This window comes from Rutilus rutilus (genome assembly GCF_951802725.1).
Source record: "Rutilus rutilus genome assembly, chromosome: 5".
NCBI lineage: Eukaryota > Metazoa > Chordata > Actinopteri > Cypriniformes > Leuciscidae > Rutilus > Rutilus rutilus.
In genome coordinates, this window is record NC_140213.1 from 39,655,349 (window position 1) to 39,677,694 (window position 22,346).

Genomic DNA, 22,346 nt, shown 5'->3' on the forward strand with positions numbered 1-22,346 from the left:
CCGGCTCGCGAGGAGTTGCTGCGCTGGCATCTGGCGCGCGGTGCATCCCAACAAACTTCGAGCTGTCACGTGATCAATGAAATAACTTGAAATGAAAAATGTGCAAGAACTCTTCAGCTTGTAACTGATGTACATTCTTACGAACATAACTAATGCGATCAGAGATGTCTTTAACGTAGCGCATTTCAGCGAGTTGGAAAAGTTTTTCTTTCCTTTCTGAAACATGCACACGCAACAGTCTCGTGTAGCAGCTTTAATAGTGGAAGCAGATGTTTGGATCTGGTTGCAGTGCTGTCTTGTCATTGCTCTCCTGGTACGCCGTCATCTGGGTAAGTTTTGTAAATGTATGTTTGAAACAATGAAAGGCCGTTATAAAGAAGGCTGAACGCGAAAATGTAATTAAAAAAGAAAGCAGACGCACTATAATAACGATCCTGAAGGGTAACAATAATTATCACACGAGCCAATGTTAGTACATTTTAAAAGATTGTCACTAAAATGTAATTGTAGTTATTTAGTGTAATTTCTACAATTCAAATGTTTAAATTACACAAGTTTGTTTTAGGCTTATAAAATATATGGATGTTGTGACGCGTTTGTTTTTGAATGAATCTTTTAAGCGAACGAATTGTTCGGGTGCACAGATTCAAATACGAGTCGCTGTTTTGGGTTTCGAGGCTCAGCGTGTCAGAATAAACTCGTTCGTTAACGAACTGAACCAGATCTTGTTCGTTAAAAGTATAATAAAGCCAACTGTAGAGCAAACACAGTACAGGGTTGTCATATTTGGGGGGATGCTTAGAAACACTCCTTCGGGAGACTTGTAGGCACACAACTCGACTTTGGTGTTTTTAACGAATCAATTGATTAAATGGTTCAATGACTCATAACTCATACTTACTAACGATGTAGTTACAGAATAGACAATTGAGCTAATAATTTTAGTGAACATTAGTATTTACATCTCTTATTAATGTGTCATTATGTGGTGTTGACGAATTGGATATATTGATATATTGCATATGCATTTTTTTTTTAACTAACTGATGACTTGGAAAAGCAACTGTATTTAGGTATATTTCTGTGAATAACACATGAAAGAGACACTTAAGCTCTTTCCACAGTTTTAACCTTTTTTTTTGTGCCAGAAAAGATTATTAAGATCCAAAATTGGTCAGATGTGTTTCCTGTCATAAATTGTTTCTGTATTCTGTTTCGTAGAAGTATGCGGTCCTGGCCGTTTATGAAGCATAACTTTAGTCAAGTAATATCCTGTGTCTCCTGTTGTTTGATGACATCCAGGATGCTGTGGTAAGAAGTATTTGTGATGCCTCTCAAATACAGACATATCTTACACAATAGGAAATTGGTTTTACGGACATGTTTTTAAGTATAACTGCAGATTTAGTTATGTGTTTTAAGAGGTTAAACGTAGCATGACATTTATTTTTAGGAGGAAAAATACAACCTAAATGATGATTTTCAAGCAGTTATCGTGCATTTATTTTAACTGACTTTTTTTTGTACTTTTATTTAGCAAAACCTACTACGGGCGTGAGAAAATCCGAACACTTTAAGAAGAATGTGAGACTTCTACCGAATTTCATGGGAGTATAACAGTAAAACCGGTCACACCATGAGAAGGGTCTATATAAAGGGAGATATACTTTGCTCCCTAATTCTGCTGGTGCTGCTATTTCTGCTGTTATACGCCCATCAAAGTATGACACCCGTATGGGGGACATTGCACATTCAACATGGGTCCACCAGCTCAAGAACCCTCAGTGGAGCACCAAAGGGACTGGAAACAAAGCCGTTCCCTTCAAAATCTCCAGACATACCTCCTTGCAAGCCTGAGGTTCAGATCAAGCCTAAAGCACAAAGACCATCAAAGGTCAAATCTAAGAAAGCAAAGTCTAAATTTCTCCAACCCTCAACGACAGCAAGTCTGCTACCAACACAGGCTTCCTTTGACTTTTACGATTACCTTAGAAAAAAAGACCACCGGGACTTCAAGCTGCTAATCGATCAGCCTGCAAAGTGTTCTGGACCAGAAGGAGCGCCCTACATGCTGATCGCCATAAAATCAGTAGCAACGGACTTCGACAAACGTCAGGTCGTTCGACGCACATGGGGACGAGAAGGTGTGTTCCAGAAAGACGTGAACGTCAGGAGAGTTTTTCTTCTCGGTGTACCCCAAAATCAAACAGCGCTTCCATTATGGGACAAACTTTTGGGATATGAGAGCCACACTTTTCACGACATCCTCCTGTGGGACTTTGAAGACACATTCTTCAACTTGACACTAAAAGAAATCCACTTCCTACAGTGGATCAATGTTAGCTGTCCCAAAGCAAAGTTTATTTTTAAGGGTGACGCAGATGTGTACGTGAACATCGACAATATCCTGGAGATGCTTGAGGGTCAAAAGATCAATAAGGATCTTTTTGTCGGCGACATCATTGTCCACGCAAAACCAATTCGCAGGCGCAACAGTAAGTATTTCATCCCCGAGTTTATTTACGGCCAGGGGATCTACCCGTCCTATGCTGGCGGAGGTGGCTTTGTCATGTCGGGATACACCGCATTGAAGCTCCACCTCGCCTGCAAAGAGGTGGAACTCTTCCCCATTGATGATGTCTTTCTGGGCATGTGTCTGCTGAGGATCGACCTTAAGCCGACTCGCCACGAAGGCTTCCGCACCTTTGGAATTGTGAGACCGTCCGCTGCCCCCCACCTCCAGGTCTTTGACCCCTGCTTCTACAGAGAGCTGATGGTGGTGCACAGCTTGACCGTCCCACAGATCTGGCTCATGTGGAACCTTCTGCATGACCCTAACCTTCAGTGTCACAGCAGTCAGGATCCTACGGTTTTCCCCTTTCAATGGAGAGACAAGACTACTGCTAAGAACAAGGCAAAGGAGAAGCTTAGGAACAACGACTATGGGTTAAAAGTGTTTGTGGAGCATTAACTCCTAGAAAATGACTGTACTGTGAAAATAAAACATAAAACGGACAGGGAATATATGACCCTGGATCACAAAACCATCAAATAGGTTTTCAATGTACATTTCAATCAATGTAGATGAATAAATAAGCTTTCCATTGATGTATGGTTTGTTAGGATAGGACAATATTTGGCCGAGATACAACTATTTGAAAATCTGGAATCTGAGGGTGCAAAAAAATCGAAACTGAGAAAATCGCCTTTAAATTTGTCCATTTATGTTCACGATTGTGCTGCATTCACTCACAAAAATAAATGTCTTATATATTTACGGTTGGAAATTTACAAAATATCTTCATAGAACATGATCTTTACTTAATATCCTAATGATTTTTGCTATAAAAGAGAAATCGATAATTTTGACCCATACAATGTATTGTTGGCTATTGCCACAAATATACCCATGCTACTTGTGACTGGTTTTGTGATCCAGGATCACATATGAGGAAAAACGAAAGCAATAATTTACCGGCATGTCAATCAAACCCCCACATGACGTGGAAGAAAAAATAGATACAATTAAGAATTAAGTTTCCACAACTTAATATTTCATGTTTTATTTCGTTCCATTGTTTTATTTAAATCGTGGCCACATTGTACTTATCTGTTCGTTTAGTTAAGTCATGGACGTGATTTAAAGTCCCCCTGTAGTCAATAATTTTGTCCCTTAGAACTCATCTTTGATCACCAAAATGGTTTACTTTAATAGCTTGAATGTAACTCTACACACTTGCTTCATTTAGTACATGTGGACCCATGAATATGCAAATGAGCCGCGCCTCCACTCACTCGCGCTTCCTCTACAAGTCAATGAATCAGAATGGTAATGCGTTTTATGTATCGCTCTCTACATACAACATCGGACACATAACGGTAATTAATATGATTAGCCTTTTGCTTGACTACGTTATCAAACAGCTAATGTGTTGCTGCTAATATTACACAAACCATGTTCACGTTCGCCATCTTAGAGTCAGACACTTCTGAAAATCTTACTTAAACAACTTAGAGCGTCAGTGGAGAAAGGCATATTTCATCATAACATCGTAATATACATCATTAACTCGCTATATTGCTAAATGTACAACATTTTTCACTCCCTTGCTTCGCAGCAAAGTTAATGATATACTAAAGCCTGCCCACACTTGACGTGATTGGTTACAAGGTAGTTTGTGATGTAAGAAAGACCAGCAATCTTTTTCACTGCAGTTTTAAGGAAAAAAAACCCTCAGCAATGGACATGAATTTGCACATGGTTGGTCTTAAAGCATATTAAAAACACCACATAGACATATAAACAACATTAAAAAAAATATTTTCACCACAGGGGGTCTTTAACTAAATTAAAATAAGGGAATGAATCAGTACAACATGGCCACAATTTACCTAAAATTATGAAATCAATTAATTCGTGGCCAGGTTTTTTTTTCACCACGTCGTATGGGGGCTCCATGTATATGACTTCCTTTCATGATTGTTTTTTGAACATGCTGCTCTTTTTTGCACACAAAGAAAACATCCAATGACCATCAACTGTCCTGCTCCAAAGGTACAACTCATACATCTATATTCCAAATGCTCTGAAGCCATGTGATAGCTTTGTGTGAGATATTTAAGTCATTATTCGCTGAAAATCTCCTGAAGTGATCTGCATTGACACATATCTGAATGTTTCTGAACATTTCAGGCTTTTGGACTGCTTAAAAAAAAGTTCTCAAATATAAAATCTAAGAAAAAAGGTTCACAAAAGCTTCCAACTCAAACTATTCTCTATTTTTTTGGAAATTACTGTACTGAATTTGTCTAAATGATAAAAAATTTGTACAGGAAGTGTAAGGGAATCAGACACATTTTGTATGCACAAAATGGACACTAATGTTAAAGTACTGAGTTATGTAATATAGAACAGGCTATTACTGTATGCATATCCTTTATTAGACAAATGGCACCACTTTTTTTTCTTTGATTAGTGTGCTGCATTGTTTTGGATGACCTGCTGTCTTTTAGATTTACATTAAACTGAATTGAATGATTCTGAAAGTAGCCTCCTGTGAACATGAATAATTTTTTTTTAACAAAAGACAAGATGCCTCCATTCTTTCCCCCCATATTTATTACATCCATTCTTTAAATATTTTTGCTGAACACACTGTAACAGTTTTAATGAACAAAATGCAAAATTAGCAGTTAAAAAAAAAAAAAAAAAGATAATGCTTTCAGTAGATTGAACAAGGAAACTAAAATCCAATGGTCACAGCATTGTTGCCCCACTCGGAGCTTTTGACAAACCAGACCATTCCAATTTATACTCCATCAACGCAATGATTATTGCTTTGAAAACATAACAAAAAGAAACAAACAACAACAAAAATTGCCTGATAAATGTTGATCTTCCGTGTACATGTTCCTTAAACCTACAGAAGTAAAAATATCTGTGATACAAAACACCACATTGCAATCGATTTAGATACACACTTTTTTTTTTTTTAATCGAGGATAAATCCCACTTCCAGAAATGGGTTAAATGTACTGAATCCACAAAAAATAATCACTTTTTGGAGGATGGGGAAGAACATACAATATAGAGGAATACAATACATAGCATTAATATGCGCATTACACTGTTCTAATTAAAATCCTCAGGATGATCATTCATTCATTCATTCCGATGCAAAAATAGGATAAAGTCTGAAGAAGAAACAATACAGCCAAAACCCATTTGATGAAAAGCATTCACTTGCTCCTGGCATTTAAAAAAAACATCCACCTGAGTTTGGGCAGGCAATCAGCCCATCAGACCACACACCCCCCCCTCAGTTACAATCCCTAAACGACAATAGAAAAAGCGGTTGTGTTGTTCCTTATCGACAACGGAGATTCCAATTGTGCATCTTAACAGTTTGCTTAACGATCTAACCATATTAAAGTGGAACTCCACATCCATTTCAAAAAGTACAAATTGTATTAAGACAGAAACACCACAACCACTTTGTGAACGTCAGATCACGAAGGGCAATCTCCATGTTCTGTAACATATTTGTACGCAGACTGCAATAATCAATTTAAATACACTGAACACGTTAAACTAGCGCTTCATGAAAAGAGTTCGATACCCAACGAGTCGTTTTTTTTCTTCCTCTAATATTCAGGTACGTTTCCGGAAACAAAAGGACTATGACTATTAATTTAGCTTTACATGCTCAGACATACACAAAGCAGTTCAAACAATTTCATTTACAGAGAAAAAAGTCAAGACAGGCTCGGTGGGAGATGAGGCACAATGTTAAAAGCATCTTCCTTGTAAAAGACCAAAAGTTAAGGGTAAAATATATTAAAATACGCCACTGACGGTCTTCCAGCGGAGTTAATGAGAAGTTAATGTAACAGAAAGCTAAATGCCCGAATTAGCCTGAACCACACAGTGCAGAAGCCTGACGGGAGGTTGGAATGACACCAGAGGTGTGGAGCTTGACAGCCATTGGTGGTTACGCTGCCAGGAAGCAAAGCAATGAACAGTAGTTAGAGGGTGAACAAACCATCTACTGAAGTTAAAATGCTCTAGTCATCTCCGAAAGTGGTCAAATGTAGGCTAGGACAACACTCGAGGGAAGCTGCTATATTGTCCCTCAAGAGCTGGCAAAGGAAACCAGAAACTCTCAGAATGGTAGCAGTCTGGGGAGTTCCAAACATCAGCTGATCTGATACGGTACCGTTAGGGCAACAAAACGATGAATATTCTGCACGCTATTTACAGATCTGTACAGACATGGACACACCGTGCTTGAGAAAACATCACATCTACTTGCTATGGAAACAACAGCAACAAATCTTGAAGAGAGAGAGAAAGCTTCAAATAAAATTTGCTATGCTAAAAACAATTCAGGGACTTAATAGATCAAATCAAAAGGGAATGTGGGTGTTAAAAATGTCAAAGAGCTAACTGTTGTTTCTTCTTTGGCTAATGATTTGGCAATCAGGTGACAAAACAGTTCTGCAGTTAAGACTTTAAGATGCTGAACAAGGGAAAAGAACTTCACATCTTTCTACTTGGAACAAAATAAAAAGGACGCAAACAGAACTGACGGCATGACATCCAGTGGGAAAAAGAAACAGCGATGGGTGGATGGCTTTTCTCTCCGGTCTGGGTTGCAACTAGCTTTGAAATCCAGATTGCACATCGTCGTTCCCTCCCCCGCCGTTCTTTCTCTCTGAGACTCGCAATTAAAATGTTCCTTAGTGGACAGGAGACAATTATCAAGTAAATTAGGTGTATTTTAGTGCAAATGTTCAAAACTAATGAGCTCATGAACAACAAGACAATAACGGAATCAACACAAGCGGGGTGTAGGGTATCGAAATGGGAGGTAATCTGTGCTGTTGACTGTCTTGGTATGAAATGGGTTTATGAATCGTTATGTGTGTATGTGAGCCTGCTCATGTGTCACAAGAACATTTTCACAGCACTGGATCCACACTGTGCAAGCTTGTGCTTGTAACCTTCCGTAAATGCATACAAAACACACTCGTTGAATTTTACGCGGCAAAAGTTTGTCCTCATTTGACTTTGTTCTCATCCTCTGCGCGTAGGAAAGCAAATGAACTTGAATGCGTGTGCGTTTTGGTTAAAGTGTTTAGCGTGCAGAGGAGAAATCGGTTCAATGTTCGCCCTTTGGTGCGTCTGGTATGGAAATTTAGAAGGTTGGGCAAAAAAAAAAAAAAAGAATACACAAATATGCTTGTGTGGAAATGAATCACCGTGCATCCACAAGTACTATAACGATGATGACGTTGATGCATGTCTGGGTTAAAGCTTTGGGGGCAGAGCCAGGTTTGCATGGTTATCTGAGATTATTAGCAGGCTGAGGGCAGCCTCCATGCTATTATTGAGGAGACCGAATTGAGGGGGGAAGAGTTTAACTCCAGAGAAACTCCCAGCATGTCTTGCTTTAGCTTGTGTGATGGCAGCAGCGAGTGAAGGCACACTCTACTGGTCAGGTCAGAGGCTCTGCAGGGCTGGACGGGCACCGTGGGCATGGCGGATTCCTCAGTGGGCACCGGGCTCGGCACGGGCCAGGCTACTTGGGCGAGGCGCTCCGTAGAGAGTTACAGAAGCTATGTGGTTATTCTGCATGACCTGTAACAACAGCAACAGTATGGAGATGAGATCCAATAAGTGCTTAGCTGTGTATGAGCTATGGTTATCTGCCAATATTACGGACTATGAAAAATAATATGATTAACCAAACAGTTGATGGACCTTATTGACTTCCATAATATGGGGAAAAAATAAAATACTATGGAAGTCAATGGGGGACATCAACTGATTGGTTACCGGCATTCTTCAAAATATCGTCTTTTGTTTTCATTGTTCAGCAGGAGAAAGAAATTCATACAACTTGAGGGTGAGTAAATGATGACAGAGTTTTAATTTTTGGGTGAACTATGCATTTAACGGCATCATCCAAAATGTTAATATCAGTACATCCTTAATATAAGCAAATTATACTTTCACTGGACTGTAAACATGAAAACCAAATCTGCCATTTATTTGTCAAATTAATATCTTTATTTATTTTTAAAAGCAACTTTTTATACAGGCTAAGTAAGTAAAACAAACAGTACACACAGATGGCCCAGTCACATACCTCAAATATCATTCTCTGCAGTCCAAAACAAAATGTGGAACCAAAAGGGTTGGTGTTGTTTGCAGAGGATGACCTGCAGAGCAGTGCACAATAAATCCATTAATCAGAGCATTATAAACAGGTTTTCATATGCAGCGGTGCCTCTGTGCTGTAGCTTGCATTAAAGCATGTGAATGACCTAATTCAGGCAGTGTTGTTATTTTAAAGTAAAACGAATACAATATTTTTGTCAATTGAAGTAAAGCTGAAATAATAAAAGGTTACCATTTATTGCTATATATACTCTATAACTACATTCTACTAACTATAAGTAACTGCAACTACATGCCAACTAACTCAAGAGTATTAATAGGCTGTTTGGTTAGGGTTAGTAGAATAAGTAGACATGTAGTTGCCAAGTTACTTAGGGTCAGTATAATGTCTGTTGGAGGACCATCAAAATCAAGTTTTTGCAGATATTAAGCAGATTAAGTATTAATACTTTAAAGGGCACCTATTATGCAAAATTCACTTTTACATGGTGTTTGAACATAAATGTGTGTTGGCAGTGTGTGAGCAAAACCACCCTAGAATGATAAAAATCCACCCAGTGTTTTTTTTACAATCTCAATAAATCATAAGCACTGTCTCAGAATGAGCTGTTCTCAGATTCGGTGCAATGTGACGTAGAATTGCGCAAGCCCCTCCTCCCACGACTCCTTGATTGACACTGCTCTTTGAGCATAGACCCGCCCTGAGTGAGCTGGACACAGAGTCCGCCATTGTTCGAAGCTGGAGCAGCTGTAGACAAGAATGTCTCCTAAGCGATTGAGGTGTGCTGTTGTTGGATGTAAGAATGAACATAGCAGTCTTCATTTACTCTCGTTGTTACTCAAGGATGGATCTGTACTGTTTGTGATCCAGCTTACGGTCTCCGGAGCGACAGGCCTAACGTTACTGACCACGCAGAAATGAAAGTGAGAGCGCGCACTTTATGACAGCTCATCGAGTCATTTTACGGATATAAGGTTTACCAGTTTATTTAGCACCCACTGAAAAGGTGTGTATATATTTGTTTACTGTTAGTTGTAACGAGTGTTTTGTGTACCTCGCTGTGTATGTTGTTGATAATGAAAGGGAGAGAGCGAGAGTTTATGGATAAGACTTTAATACGCACTTCTTATACTGTGTTTATTCAGGTCTTACAGTGATTCTCTGGAGTAAAACTAACGCTCATCTTTTGTGTGATGTACAATAAACTTCACTGAACTCATCAGTATAACGTTATTTTGGTCATCATTCGGACGGGGTCCGCTTCAACAGGCTTGTATTAATAGTGGATAAAAGCAGATGACAAATAAGTTATAACCATAATTAAACTACACTATACCTGTTCTATCTCATACAGCATATATTCTCTGGCTCTGTGGGCATTATTGTCCGACGCCGAGTCGAAATGAACACCGCAACTCAGAGTTTCTGTTGAGGTTGTCCTTCTGGTTCTTCTGAGCGCGAGCTCGTGAGGCTCCGCCCCCTGGGCCGTGCAGCAGCAGTTAATTTGCATTTAAAGGGCACACACTAAAACAGCGCGTTTTTCTGAGCCCCCAAAAAATGACAATTTAAACATGCTGTAAAAAATGATCTGTTGGGTATTTTGAACTAAAACTTCACACACTGGGGACATCAGAGATTTATTTTACATCTTGTGAAAAGAGTCATAATAGGTGCCCTTTAATGACTGCTGCTAGTTAACATGTAGTTGCAGAGTTACTTATGGTTAGTAGTAGGGATATCGGTATCGGCCGTTAAAGGTGCTCTAAGTCAGTGGTTCCCAATTCCAGTCCTCGTGACCCACTGCTCTGCACATTTTGTATGTCTCCCTTATTTAACACACCTGAACCAGATCATCAGCTCATTAAGAGAGACTCCATGAACTGAACTGAGTGTGTCAGATACGAGAGACATACAAAATGTGCAGAGCAGTGGGTCACGAGGACTGGAATTGGGAACCACTGCTCTAAGTGATGTCACGCGTTTTTTAGGCTGAAACATTTTTTGTCACATACAGCAAACATCTCCTCACTATCCGCTAGCTGCCTGTCCCCTGAACACACTGTAAAAAAACGCGGTCTCTGTAGACAGCCCAGGCTCCACAAACAGCAACAAAAACAAACTGGGCCAGCCTGGACCACGAAACATAAAAAACAGTGTTCCAGCCAATAACCGACAAGAATGATTTGGGGGTGGGGGTTGGGGGGTTAGTGCACGTGCACATGCACATGGGGGAGGGGAGTGGAGGAGAGAGAAGCATGACGAGGGAAGTTAGCTAGAGGAGGGATGTCCTAGACAATGACTAACGTTAGAATTATATTCTCTTGAATTTTGATATGGCCGACACACAACCAAAGAGATGACGTTCCGATGAACAAATAGCAAGAAGAGGGAAAAGGAGAAGGAACGCGCAAAGTCCCGAATTTACATCAGAAAAGCCTTCGAAAGTTGCCGAGAACTCCGCAGGCAGGAGGGCTTCCAATCCGACATTCAGGTGGCTCTGTTTTTGGTGGACAGGTGGGTAAATCCAGGCTGGCGTTCATGACTGTTTCAGGAAGCATGGAGGGGAGGGGGAGGGGACGGGATGAGGAGGAGGGAGGGTCGAGCTATGCCTCCGTTTTGTTTGACAATACTTCGAACGTCAACAAGAAGTGACGTCACCCAACATCGCTTAAAGCACCTTTAAAAGCAATTATTTTCACTATCGGCCAATTGTCAGGGCCAATTACATCCTGTCAATCAATAGGAGGCGGAAAAACGTGTCAGACTGATTACCATACTGTGTGAAGAAAATGTCTCCTGTGTTGAATTTAGGACAATAACGCCTTTAAATAGCGACGTTAAAGCAGGCTCTATTTGACCCTGTGAATCAAGCCAGGGATGCCAGGTCTGAGATTTCTCCCAACACTCGCCTCGCATCCAACAAAGCTTTGTTACTTCTGATAAGAAACAAAGTCTCAGCTTTCAAATTCTGTCCATTTGATCATGAAATTCAAACAATAAATGGTGTTTTGATGCTCTTGAATGTGACATAACAGATCGCTGTAGTGCCCTAGTTCAAGCGGCAGCGCAAATCTTTTCTTCCACTTTAATACAGGTTATAGCACATGAATATGCATAAACATCAAAAGGTATGTTGAGATACAGTACAACTTACTGAATTGCATCACGTCTCATGTAATGGCTCAATCAGTGTTTCAGCCATGGAAGATGTCAATAAAACAGTTTGTACGGTATATGTGGCCAAAATATACGTTTCTCACCTGTGTAGCACAACTGGTTTTTCCATGGGGTGTCCTAGCAGCTCCTGAATCTGATCCCACTGGGTGCAAAGGTTGAAAACATAATAAGTACTCACTTACTTCAATTTTTTTAATTATTTATCACATACAGTACTACATAACATCCAATGCATGTGTATATAAAGTGTTACATAAAGAATGTAACACTGTCTATGAACTCACTTTGCTGTAAGTGGTCAGAATGCAGTCCTCACTCTGAGCATCCGCCCCATCTGAAACAGAATTTTAAAGAATGAGACAAACACAAAAGACCACAGACACACAACAGAGAATTACGATCTAGTCCAGAGAGTCTGATATAGACTAACCTTTTTTAATGACAAGAGGAATCTTGAAATCACACCGATGATATCTGAGATGGGAGTGAGGGGCAATAAAGTGTGTAAATAAAGTGGTATGTGATACTGAAACCACACATTTCTAAACACTTAAATGAAAATCAATATTCAATCAATATGTCCAGACTGCAAACCTTCCAGACCTTTCAAACAGCAGCGACCAATGCAATGCAGCAAAGAAATGAGACTTACATGTTAAAATTGTAATGACCAGGGAAGTTGGTGTGAAGGACAAATTTTTTGACCAGGTGGGTTGAAGAGTCAAAGAGTATATCCTGAAAGATATATAGAAACATAATGCTCAAAGGTCAATGGCTTTATGCAAATTGAACAAACAAACGCTACACTAACAGCATGTTATGATAAATAGTAATTTAAGTAATGGAGTTGTTTAAAGCTAATACTCACCACTCCTAGAATATAATAATTAAAGAAGTAGTCATTACATTTGGACGGGACTTGCTTGTGAGGGGAGGGTGAATGGATCTTCATCTGAGACATAACAAAAGGAAAAGATATGTCAGGACAAACAGAGTAAATGTGAAGAGGGAATGTCCGGGTTTATTTCTGAGAATGTAGCTTTGCTCATCTTGAGATTAATGTACTGTGTGTTGTGTATAAATTGGATCGGTCATTACCTTGTCCTCTGACTTGTAGAAGACCTTATGTGGGGAGCCAAGAGCACTCAAAACATCCTGACAAGAATCTCCAAAGTAGATGTTTCTCTCAACAGCCCGCACTTTCGTATCAGCCAACACTCCCGGGCCACATCCTGAGAAAGTGAAGTAACACATACAATGTGACAAAGCAGCGTTCCAAAACAGCATATTTGTTTACCAATTCAATTTCCATTAACACTGGAACACTGGATATCACTTATTAACTGGATTACAGCACCAATATTTTACTTTGGACACCCAACGCAGTAGCAAAATCGGTTATGAAAAAAAAAAAAATAAATAAACATACACTGCCATTTCAAATGCTTTGGGCCTGTAAGATTTTGTAATCCTATTCTCACCAAGACTGCATTTATTTGATGAAAAATACTGTAAAAATAGTAATTTTTTAAAATATTATTACATTTTAATTTTCAGCAGCCTTCCAACCAGCAGTCTTCAGTGTTACATCATGTTCCTTCAGAAATGATTGTAATATGCTGATCTGGTGCTCAAGAAATATTTCTTATCATCAAAGTTGAAAATAAAATATTTTTGTGGAAACCGTGATAAAACAAATTCAGGATTCTTTGATGAATAGAAATTCCAAAAGAACATTATTAGAAAAATTTATATTTTATTTCATTGTAAATGTCTTACTGTGACTTTTGATCAATTTAATACATCTTTGCAAAAAAAAAAAGAAAAAAAAAGGAACAGATCTTAATAAATGATTTGTTTATTAAAGACATTTTTGTTTACTTATGACGAACAATTTGAATCCTGATCTCGTTGTAATATTAATACTATTTATTAACAGTAATATAATTTTAAAAACGTAAGTATTTTGCTATACTTACAATTCATGATTACATAGTTGCAGGTTATGGTTTGCATTGATTGTTTTTCTTTGCTGTCTGTGACCCTTCAGACCTATCAGAATTGAAATCCAAGTCTGATTGATCACAAACCTCCAGTTTTGGGTCACAACCCTTCAGCTGAGAACCACTGGACTATTAATAGTAGTTAAAGGGATAGTTCACTTTGAAATTAAATTTTGGTATGTTTTAGCTTACCTCAAGGGCATCCAAGATGTAGGTGTCTTTGTTTCCGCAGTAGTTTCAATTTTGATATTTTTAGGTCAAACCGTTCTTGTCTGTCAGTCATATAATGCAGGTCTACGGTCACCACCTCAAAGAGCATGCACAGAGAAGTCCAAATTAAACAATTCCCCATCGTAAGTACACATTGATGGCCTAAGACACGAAACGAGCGGTTTGTGTGAGAAAACGAACAATATTTATATCGTTTTTTTTACCTCTTGTACACAACCACGGCGCTTTCCGGCGCTTGCGCAGACTAAGCCAGAACGCGCGCACACGTCACACACCAGTAAGCGTGCGCGCCCTCAGATCACTTAGACGTGGTTGTGTACAAGGTAAAACGATATAAATACTGTTCGTTTTCTCACACAAACCGCTCGTTTCGTGTCTTAGGCCATCAATGTGTACTTACGATGGGGAATTGTTTAATTTGGACTTCTCTGTGCATGCTCTTTGAGGTGGTGACCATAGACCTGCATTATATGACTGACAGACAAGAACGGTTTGACCTAAAAATATCAAAATTGAAACTACTGCGGAAACAAAGACACCTACATCTTGGATGCCCTTAAGGTAAGCTAAAACATACCAAAATTTAATTTCAAAGTGAACTATCCCTTTAAAGTCACACAGTACTGACTATTCAGGAAAATGACCAAAGAATGGATAATAGAAGCTATATAAACATCTTTCAATACATTTATGATTTTTCCAGCTCTGGTTTATGCTAAAGTGATTAAATAAACCTATGTTATCTGTTTATGTTGGTGATGACTAACAATCAAACAATAATCAGCAAAAAAAAAAAAAATTCTCACAAGCACACATTACTAATGCTAGTTTTCTAAGCACAGCATAGCTTAGGAAATAACATGTCATGGCATGCCTTTAAACACAGAAGCATGGCAAAAACAAGAAACTGTGTTGCCCTCATTAAAACAATACATATTCGTTAATGGCATATTATGATTAATTAAAATACATAGAAATTTGAATGGAATCAAGAATGATCAAAGTATGGTTTTCTACAAGATGTTTTCTAGTGGTTACAAAGTACAGGATGAGGGCGATGACGACAAGAGCTGGTGATGAAAAGTTTCCTTTGAGGCATCTAAACAAATCTCCGTATTCTGCATTCTGGGAGTTCATGAGAATATGAAACTCTTATAAAAAGGTGTGCATGCTTCCAATGAATTTAGTCATGTGCATATTTAATAGAGCCATTGCGAAATGATTTCTGACATTAGTGAATGAGTTTGGGTTGCTTGTAATACCTGCGGTGAGGAGGCGAAGTTTGAGACCTATGGGTCCCGCCCCATCCCTCATCACCTCCACACTCTCTGCATACACATTACCAAGGAAACAGGCCAGAGGCATCACCGGAGCCCTGCGAAGAAATATATAATTTACAATGATCGCTGCTTGTGGAAATGCAACCCATGAGGTTCTTATCAAACACTTAAACTGAACAATCAAAACTTAGACACCCAAGGTAACAGACTAAATGCAGATTAACGCTCCCCTTGGGCCACATCAACATTACAAATGGACATAATAAGATGATGACTGTGGACTTTGAAGGTCTGTTAGTAAACACATCCATGCTCAATAGTCTTATGCATAGAATCATTCATTAGTGGTGGCATTTTTACACATTTTTATCCTCACACAAAGGCCTCAATTATCCGAACAAATGCACAAATCTTACTTGGTTTCTTGAAGGTTGTTTCCGGAGTAAATGTACATCCGTTTGACAGTGGCCCCATGGGGAATCTGCAGGGAGGCCAAGCCATGGGCAAAGTTAGGCTGTCAAAGCAAAACAGCTAGTAGTAGAATGCAGTGTCTGTGCAGGTGTCTCCTCTGGTGAGAACATGCTCACATCATCATCACCACAGGATACATTCATACATCAGGCAGGGGTTATTTTATCATTAACTGAAACTAAAACTATTAAAACATTTTTGTTCATTGAAATAAAGCCCAAAAAATAAAAAAAAATAAAAATATATTACATTAAAAACTTGAACGTTTTTATTTTGGCTTTATTTCAATGCAGAATTTCTTTTTTCATAGTTTTAGTTTCAGTTCATGATAAAATAAACCCTGCCTGATGTATGAATTTATCCAAAATATGTTACTGTGAAGATGATGTGAGCATCTAAGCACTAAAACTGAACTAAAACTAAATTTACAAAAAAATAAACCTAATTACTAATATTTCAAACTAATTAAAAACGAATAAAAATGTCAAAAGCACATAAAAAATGACTAGAAATGTACTAAAAATAAAATGAAGACTTAAAACATAAAATTACCTAATTAAAAATATAAATACATTATATACAAACTATAATAGTATATAAATAATACTAACATAACACTGACATTGGTATAATTGGATTACATGCAATAATTTATCTTATTTAAAGTACTTTATTAATAATAAAGTAATATTTCATTCATTTATTAGTAGTATTATTTTACATAAAGTAATGCTTCATTTTGTATCTTATTATTTATTATTATTAGGGCTGTCAATAAATTTAATTGTTTTTTAATTGCAATTAATCACATACTTATCGTGAAATTAAGATAATTTATTTTGTCATCATTTGCTATAGTAAACTATCAGATTGAAGGATGATTCTCACAAAACTGCATCCTGGCGCCAGGACTGCTAATTATTATTATTAATTTATTTGTAGTTTACTTCGTTAGTAATACAGTAGTGCTTTATTTTTTGCAACCATTCTAAATATTTAGCTTTAAATGTATTTTAAATCACATGTAACAATACAGAAGTCACATTTTTTAAGGCAGTGGGCTATTTTCTACTTGTCTGTGCACAGAACAATTACTAAGCAGAAGGGAGAATAAACACTTCAAAAAAATTGAAAATATCATGCTTATTCAGATATATACCAATACCATGTTTCTTGGGATATGTACCATGGTAATACCATAGGATTCTTTGAAGCTCCATCTAAATACCATGATGAATATGGTATCCTTCAGAACCATGGTACTCCATCTAATGGTAATACAACAGAACTTTTTTTATAAGAGCATGAACAACACAGGGAGGGACCATAGTCTCACCTCATATTTAGGAGCTTCGCTCCAGGAGTCCAGCTGAAAGGAGAAGGAAAGCCCTCGGAAGTTCAGGTGGAAGAGCTGCTCGGCAGCATTGTAGACTGGAAAGAGAGAACATGAATCCCCCAGCAATCACACACACATACACAGCAATGAGGGGTCTGGACAAATAACTGACGCTGACAATAAATCTCACCTCCTGGATGAGTAGCGCCAAAGGACTGATCAATCTGCTCAATAGTAGGTGCTATTGCCTGAGAGTTAAAATGTACTCCACTGTAATGAACAGAGAAAATGGTAATTTTACATTTCTGTGGCTGACATGGTTGTTAGTGGTAGATCTACAACATCTAGAAAAAGAGTAAAACACAAAATGTAATCCGCAACTATTGTGGCAAAACATAAGATCACTTACCAGTATTTCAGTTTCACTTTGCTCAAATCGTACACTTCAATGACCTGAAAAACGATGGAGATATATTAGGAACATAATGTAACGGGTGTAAGAAATAAACCATGCGTGTGCACACACACACACACACACAGATGCTGTCTCTCACTTTCAGTCTCTGATTGCAGGCGTCAAACAGCAGTTTAATTCCATCCTGAGTCAAGTTGAGAATGAGGTCGTGGCTGAGTGGCATCTGTTCGGGGAAGAGAAACAGGTCAGAGAAGGATACAAAAAAAAAATCTGTATGATTAACTTCAGTGCACATTGACATTTATAGCAAATAATAGTAATAGCACATCCTTACTTGTTCGCTGTAGAGCACCTGGACATTTTTGATGATTCTGCAGTGTTTCTGTAATATGGAAATGGCCTGGGCCAATGGCATCCCTGGAAACAAATCCAGACAAACAAATAGATTGTCAGGTTTCGGCTCACATGATGATAAAAGAAGTGGAGTCAACAGCTCTAGAAGCTGCTATAGTAAAAATATAATAATTTCATGGTATATAACACAAACATGTAGAGTATGTAAGAAAATAACAGAATATCAGCTTTCTGGAATAGTGGATTGGTATTGGTCGGTGTTTTATTTTAATTTTTTTATGGTCAAATAACAACACAGCTCCTAGTACATCCAAAAATTACTTAAATTGAACATTAAAGGTCCATTCACACTAAAAACGAAAACTATAACCATGAAGTAGCTACTTGCTCGAACAAAAATATGTCCTCTTACTCTAAAAGAATAGTGGATTCCACACCAAAACTATGACAATAATGACACAAAGGAACAATATTGTTGGAATCACTTTGAGAGTGATTCTTCCCCCAGCTGACAAACAATAAAATTGACAGCCAATCAAAATAATTCCTATTTTAAAGTCAACATGAAATGGAAGCGGTGATCTTTTCTTGCTTATTGTGACGTATATACCAGTGAAACGGCTTCTCGAATGAGAAAAAAAAGGTAGCACGGGACTAGATTGGATCATTGGGGTTTGCTATAGTCAGGATCTGGAAGTAAAAACTCCATTCATCACTCCATCTGAACAGTGGAATTGGTGGTGAAAAACTACATTACCCACCATTATGCTGTACAGAAAATTCCACCAATCAGCAAGTAGAAACAAGCTAAACATGGAAAAAGAGCTCTTTAGCTCTGCCAAATCCCATTAAGCACTGCAAATGATGTAATTGAGTCTCCATAAGATCTCAAAATACTTAAATATTTGTGTGTGTAAATATATATATAACATTGTTTTTTTAATTATCTAGTAGTTTTATATTTCTCCAATCTCCATAGGTTTTAATTTGATTAGGCTGTTCGCAATGCTTCGTGGGATTGTAGTTCTTTCCCTCACTAAAGCCATTAAGTGCAAAGTCCATTGTATTTTTGTCCGATTATCAATTTTTTTGTGCTTAAAATCAAAATTTTTAATATTGTGATTCACCACGCCGCTCATTGGCTTAGTTCATGGATTGTTATCCTTTAACAAAGACTTGAAATGAATAAAAATAAAATAAAAAACTCTTCCATAACCAATGGCGCTGAGTCGGCTCAAGGCTGAGTGACAGGTTGTCTCGCCCTCGCGCCAGTAAACACGTCATCAGAAAAGATGCAAGAGAGAGGTTTTTTTTTTTTTTTTGGTTACAGATTACAAGGGCACATGAATTTGAAAAATTCACTTATGAGTTCAAAAAAATAATGATGAGTATCATGTTTGAATATCTTTGAATAGCATGTACCAGCCCCAGTGAAAAATCTAAAAGGACAAATAATTCATTCAGTGTAACAGAGACCTTTTTCGGGTCAAGAGAACCTCAGACGTGAACGTGTCAAAAGGCATGTGGTGCAATTGTGAAATCCAGATGGCAACTGACTATACATTCAAATAAAAACATCCTGTCAATAACAATTAAATTTGTGTGCAACATGCAATGTTACTTCAGATTTTGAACTTATTCCACACTCACCTAATGCGAATTCCCATTGTTCATTTCCCAAAGATCGCTCAGGAACGACCTCCAGATCCAGCATTGGCGGGGAGAAATTGGGGATATCAACGAGGACCTCTGACTGTGCCAGATCTGAATCTTCCCAAAATCTTGTATAATCCACCGTTAAATCAACGAGTCCAACTTTAACGAAGTAGTACGTTTAAAAAGCTCCCACACACTTTAAACACAGTTTGAGTGACACACGACACCCTGACGTCAGAAATGTCAAAACACAAGTGAAGCAATCCGGCTATCAACGCATTCCACTGTCACCATACTTATAAATAACACTATAAAACGAATAACAGATACACACGTATAAAAGGTCAATATGACTTAAGCTTAAATAAATTAGACAAGTAAACTGTATGTCAGTCACAGCGAGCTGATGTCAGGAAGGAAGAATTGGTTACAGGTTGCTGCTCTTTTATCAACTTTCTTAAGCATGAATTAATTCAAGGCGTTAATTATCTTATAACTCACATAAATGGAATTAAAGTATTTATAAAACTGATGTCTGTTGTAGAAAAAAAACACTCTGATCTGACCTTTGACTTACTCCTGAATCACATAAAACACGTAAGCTACTATTTATTACAGCGAACGAAGACCGTTTCGTAACCAAACAGTTACATTACATACATTTAAGCTTTTTATGACCGGTCTATATGACTCGAGACACACACATCAGACTATCAGTGACTCGTTCGAGCTTCGCCTAACGTTGTTTTCTTTCTTTCCGATGATTCAACAGCAAGCAAACAGATCATCACTTATGACCATCTGTTCATAATAACACGGATTTCTCCGCGTTCGGCCGTTTCGGTTGTTGGAGGCGCCGCACTGTTACATGCAGCTTTATTTTCCGGTGTCTTTGACGTTTAAGATTGGCTTAAGATGATAAAGAAAGAGCCCCTCCGTGCCGAAAACAACTTCCATCCAAAACACCATGATCAGCTGATAATTCAACTTCCGGTGCGAACGACATAGCACTTCCTGGCGGCAATCTCCAAAATAAAAGTCAAATAGCGTCACACCAATTCATTTGGTGGTTGAAGTAAAGAAAATAATTCTGAGAGGTGTACTGTTTTAATTGTTGTATTACATATGTATTACTCTGTGTAATTATATATAGCCTCCGGACTATGTAATTAAATTAATTCAAGAGAGCTAGTATTTATTAAACTTTACTTTTTAGCTCAAGTGACATAGCAGGAAATAAACAAAAGTTATAACTTATTTTCCACTACAAGTATCTATAAATAAATAAATAAAAAAGAAGTACATAAAATTATTTAGGCCTTTACCGTGTCTGTACTGTACTGTTGAGAGATAAGGAGTTGGTGTTATGGGCAGGGGCAAATATGGATCTCTTTACTTTTTTCTTGTTCATCCCTGTCTAGATCTGACAGCTAAATCCGTTAAACCGAGCCACTGGTCGCACGAAAAGCCACACCAATGAGGACAGTGAGAATACTGATAAAAAAAAAGCCACCAGATGGCGTCATTTATTGAGTGCTTGCATAATAGTAGGCCTACAAGTGATGATAACACAGAGGTAAACGCTGAGATAAAGCATACCGTCTGTGTTTTATTATTTAATCTCAAAAGCATGACTCAAAATGTTCACATGAAATGTTCACCTGGTGTCTGACTATTTTGCTCTCATTGAGTTTACATTTGTCTGTGTTTTCTGTGAGTACAGTTTGTACGGTTTTATAAAACGTTTTGTGCCCTGGATGAATGCTTGTTATATAATACTAAAAAATAAAATAATACAAAATATTTGTTGGGCATATGCATGCAAATAGAATGGAATAATGAAATATAGCATATAGAACACAATAGAATAACGGCAGCATTTAGAAGTCTTATTTTGTGTGTCAATGATCTGAAAAATGTATAATATAATCAACGTTTGGATGAAAATCGTTATATACGATCCAGATGCACCTCCTTGTGTTGGTCAGTGTTCTTTCATGATAGTTTGTAAATGTTACAAACTATTGTTTGTTTATTATAAGGAACATGATTTTGTGTGTCTATAAGCAAACCCCATTTAACCCCATATTGTCCCACTGGGCCTTTTCCCGTAATTAGGTAGCTTTGTAAGTAGCTTTGGATGAAAAGGCCTAGTAAACAACAACTGTCCAAACAGAATGAAAGATACATACAACTCTTCTGAAAAGTATGCAATATATTCACATTTGACATAAATTGACTGAAAAGACGGACCGAGACACTGTGAATGATTTGCAAAGCTCTGTGAATAATTTGACTTTCTCTGCACCAATAGCCCAGATCAAAACTCCAATTACATTGTTTGTGGAAACATTGTTGGCCCTGATTTTATTTATTGTGTTTGGTAACAAACCTTGCCAGTCTGTTTCACAGGGGTTTTTGTTTGTTTTTATCCTTCAGATGGGAACATGATGAATAAAACAAAAAGTAAGGAATTTTAACACATGTTGCTAACAGTTAAAAATAACAGAAAAAATCTGTGTCTACTTATACAAACAATCTAAAACCACATTTCTCTCCTTGTTTTGAGTCTAGAAGACAGATTCGCTGATTAAAAATTCATGTTGGATGAAAATGTTTTAGGAGCGGTCAATAATGATGCAAGATATAGTATATGAAAACAAAGGCAATTCATATACTGCAACATACCTTTTGATGAAACACAAAACATGCCCTTTCTCTAATTATTATAGCACAATA

General features: G+C 37.8%; 2 protein-coding genes across 4 annotated transcripts; one reads left to right on the forward strand and one right to left on the reverse strand.

Annotated features, from left to right (window-relative positions):
• The first annotated feature begins 59 nt into the window (after window positions 1–59).
• b3gnt9 (UDP-GlcNAc:betaGal beta-1,3-N-acetylglucosaminyltransferase 9) lies at window positions 60–5,041 on the forward strand. Of its 2 annotated transcripts, none has more exons than XM_084408728.1 (3): window positions 60–329; window positions 1,222–1,311; window positions 1,538–5,041. In XM_084408728.1, exon 3 carries the CDS (start codon window positions 1,637–1,639, stop codon window positions 2,969–2,971), a length of 1,335 nt encoding a protein of 444 aa, XP_084264854.1. In that variant the 5' UTR covers window positions 60–329; window positions 1,222–1,311; window positions 1,538–1,636; the 3' UTR covers window positions 2,972–5,041. The 2 variants fall into 2 exon arrangements, with proteins under 2 accessions (XP_084264854.1, XP_084264853.1); XM_084408727.1 differs by having other exon boundaries at window positions 230–329; window positions 1,225–1,311.
• Window positions 5,042–5,103: 62 nt separating this feature from the next.
• On the reverse strand, window positions 5,104–20,608 carry phaf1 (phagosome assembly factor 1). 2 transcript variants are annotated; one of them, XM_084408730.1, is made up of 16 exons: window positions 19,602–20,592; window positions 17,932–18,014; window positions 17,737–17,820; window positions 17,592–17,635; window positions 17,373–17,452; window positions 17,183–17,277; window positions 15,792–15,856; window positions 15,358–15,470; window positions 12,960–13,093; window positions 12,730–12,813; window positions 12,514–12,596; window positions 12,292–12,335; window positions 12,146–12,195; window positions 11,945–12,003; window positions 8,652–8,724; window positions 5,104–8,140 (listed from the first exon to the last, which is right to left on the reverse strand). In XM_084408730.1, exons 1-16 carry the CDS (start codon window positions 19,663–19,665, stop codon window positions 8,051–8,053), a joined length of 1,245 nt encoding a protein of 414 aa, XP_084264856.1. In that variant the 5' UTR covers window positions 19,666–20,592; the 3' UTR covers window positions 5,104–8,050. The 2 variants fall into 2 exon arrangements, with proteins under 2 accessions (XP_084264856.1, XP_084264855.1); XM_084408729.1 differs by having other exon boundaries at window positions 5,108–8,140; window positions 15,792–15,889; window positions 19,602–20,608.
• Window positions 20,609–22,346: the final 1,738 nt, after the last annotated feature.

Bases quoted from the DNA above. Each gene is read 5' to 3' on its own strand.
- b3gnt9 (XM_084408728.1), top strand. From the start codon at position 1,637: ATGAGAAGGGTCTATATAAAGGGAGATATACTTTGCTCCCTAATTCTG.
- phaf1 (XM_084408729.1), bottom strand. From the start codon at position 19,665: ATGCTGGATCTGGAGGTCGTTCCTGAGCGATCTTTGGGAAATGAACAA. The intron at 18,015-19,601 runs GTGAGTGTGGAA...ATTTGTTTCCAG, and splicing joins ACAATGGGAATTCGCATTAG to GGATGCCATTGGCCCAGGCC. The intron at 12,196-12,291 runs GTTAGTCTATAT...ATTCTGTTTCAG, and splicing joins TCCTCTTGTCATTAAAAAAG to ATGGGGCGGATGCTCAGAGT.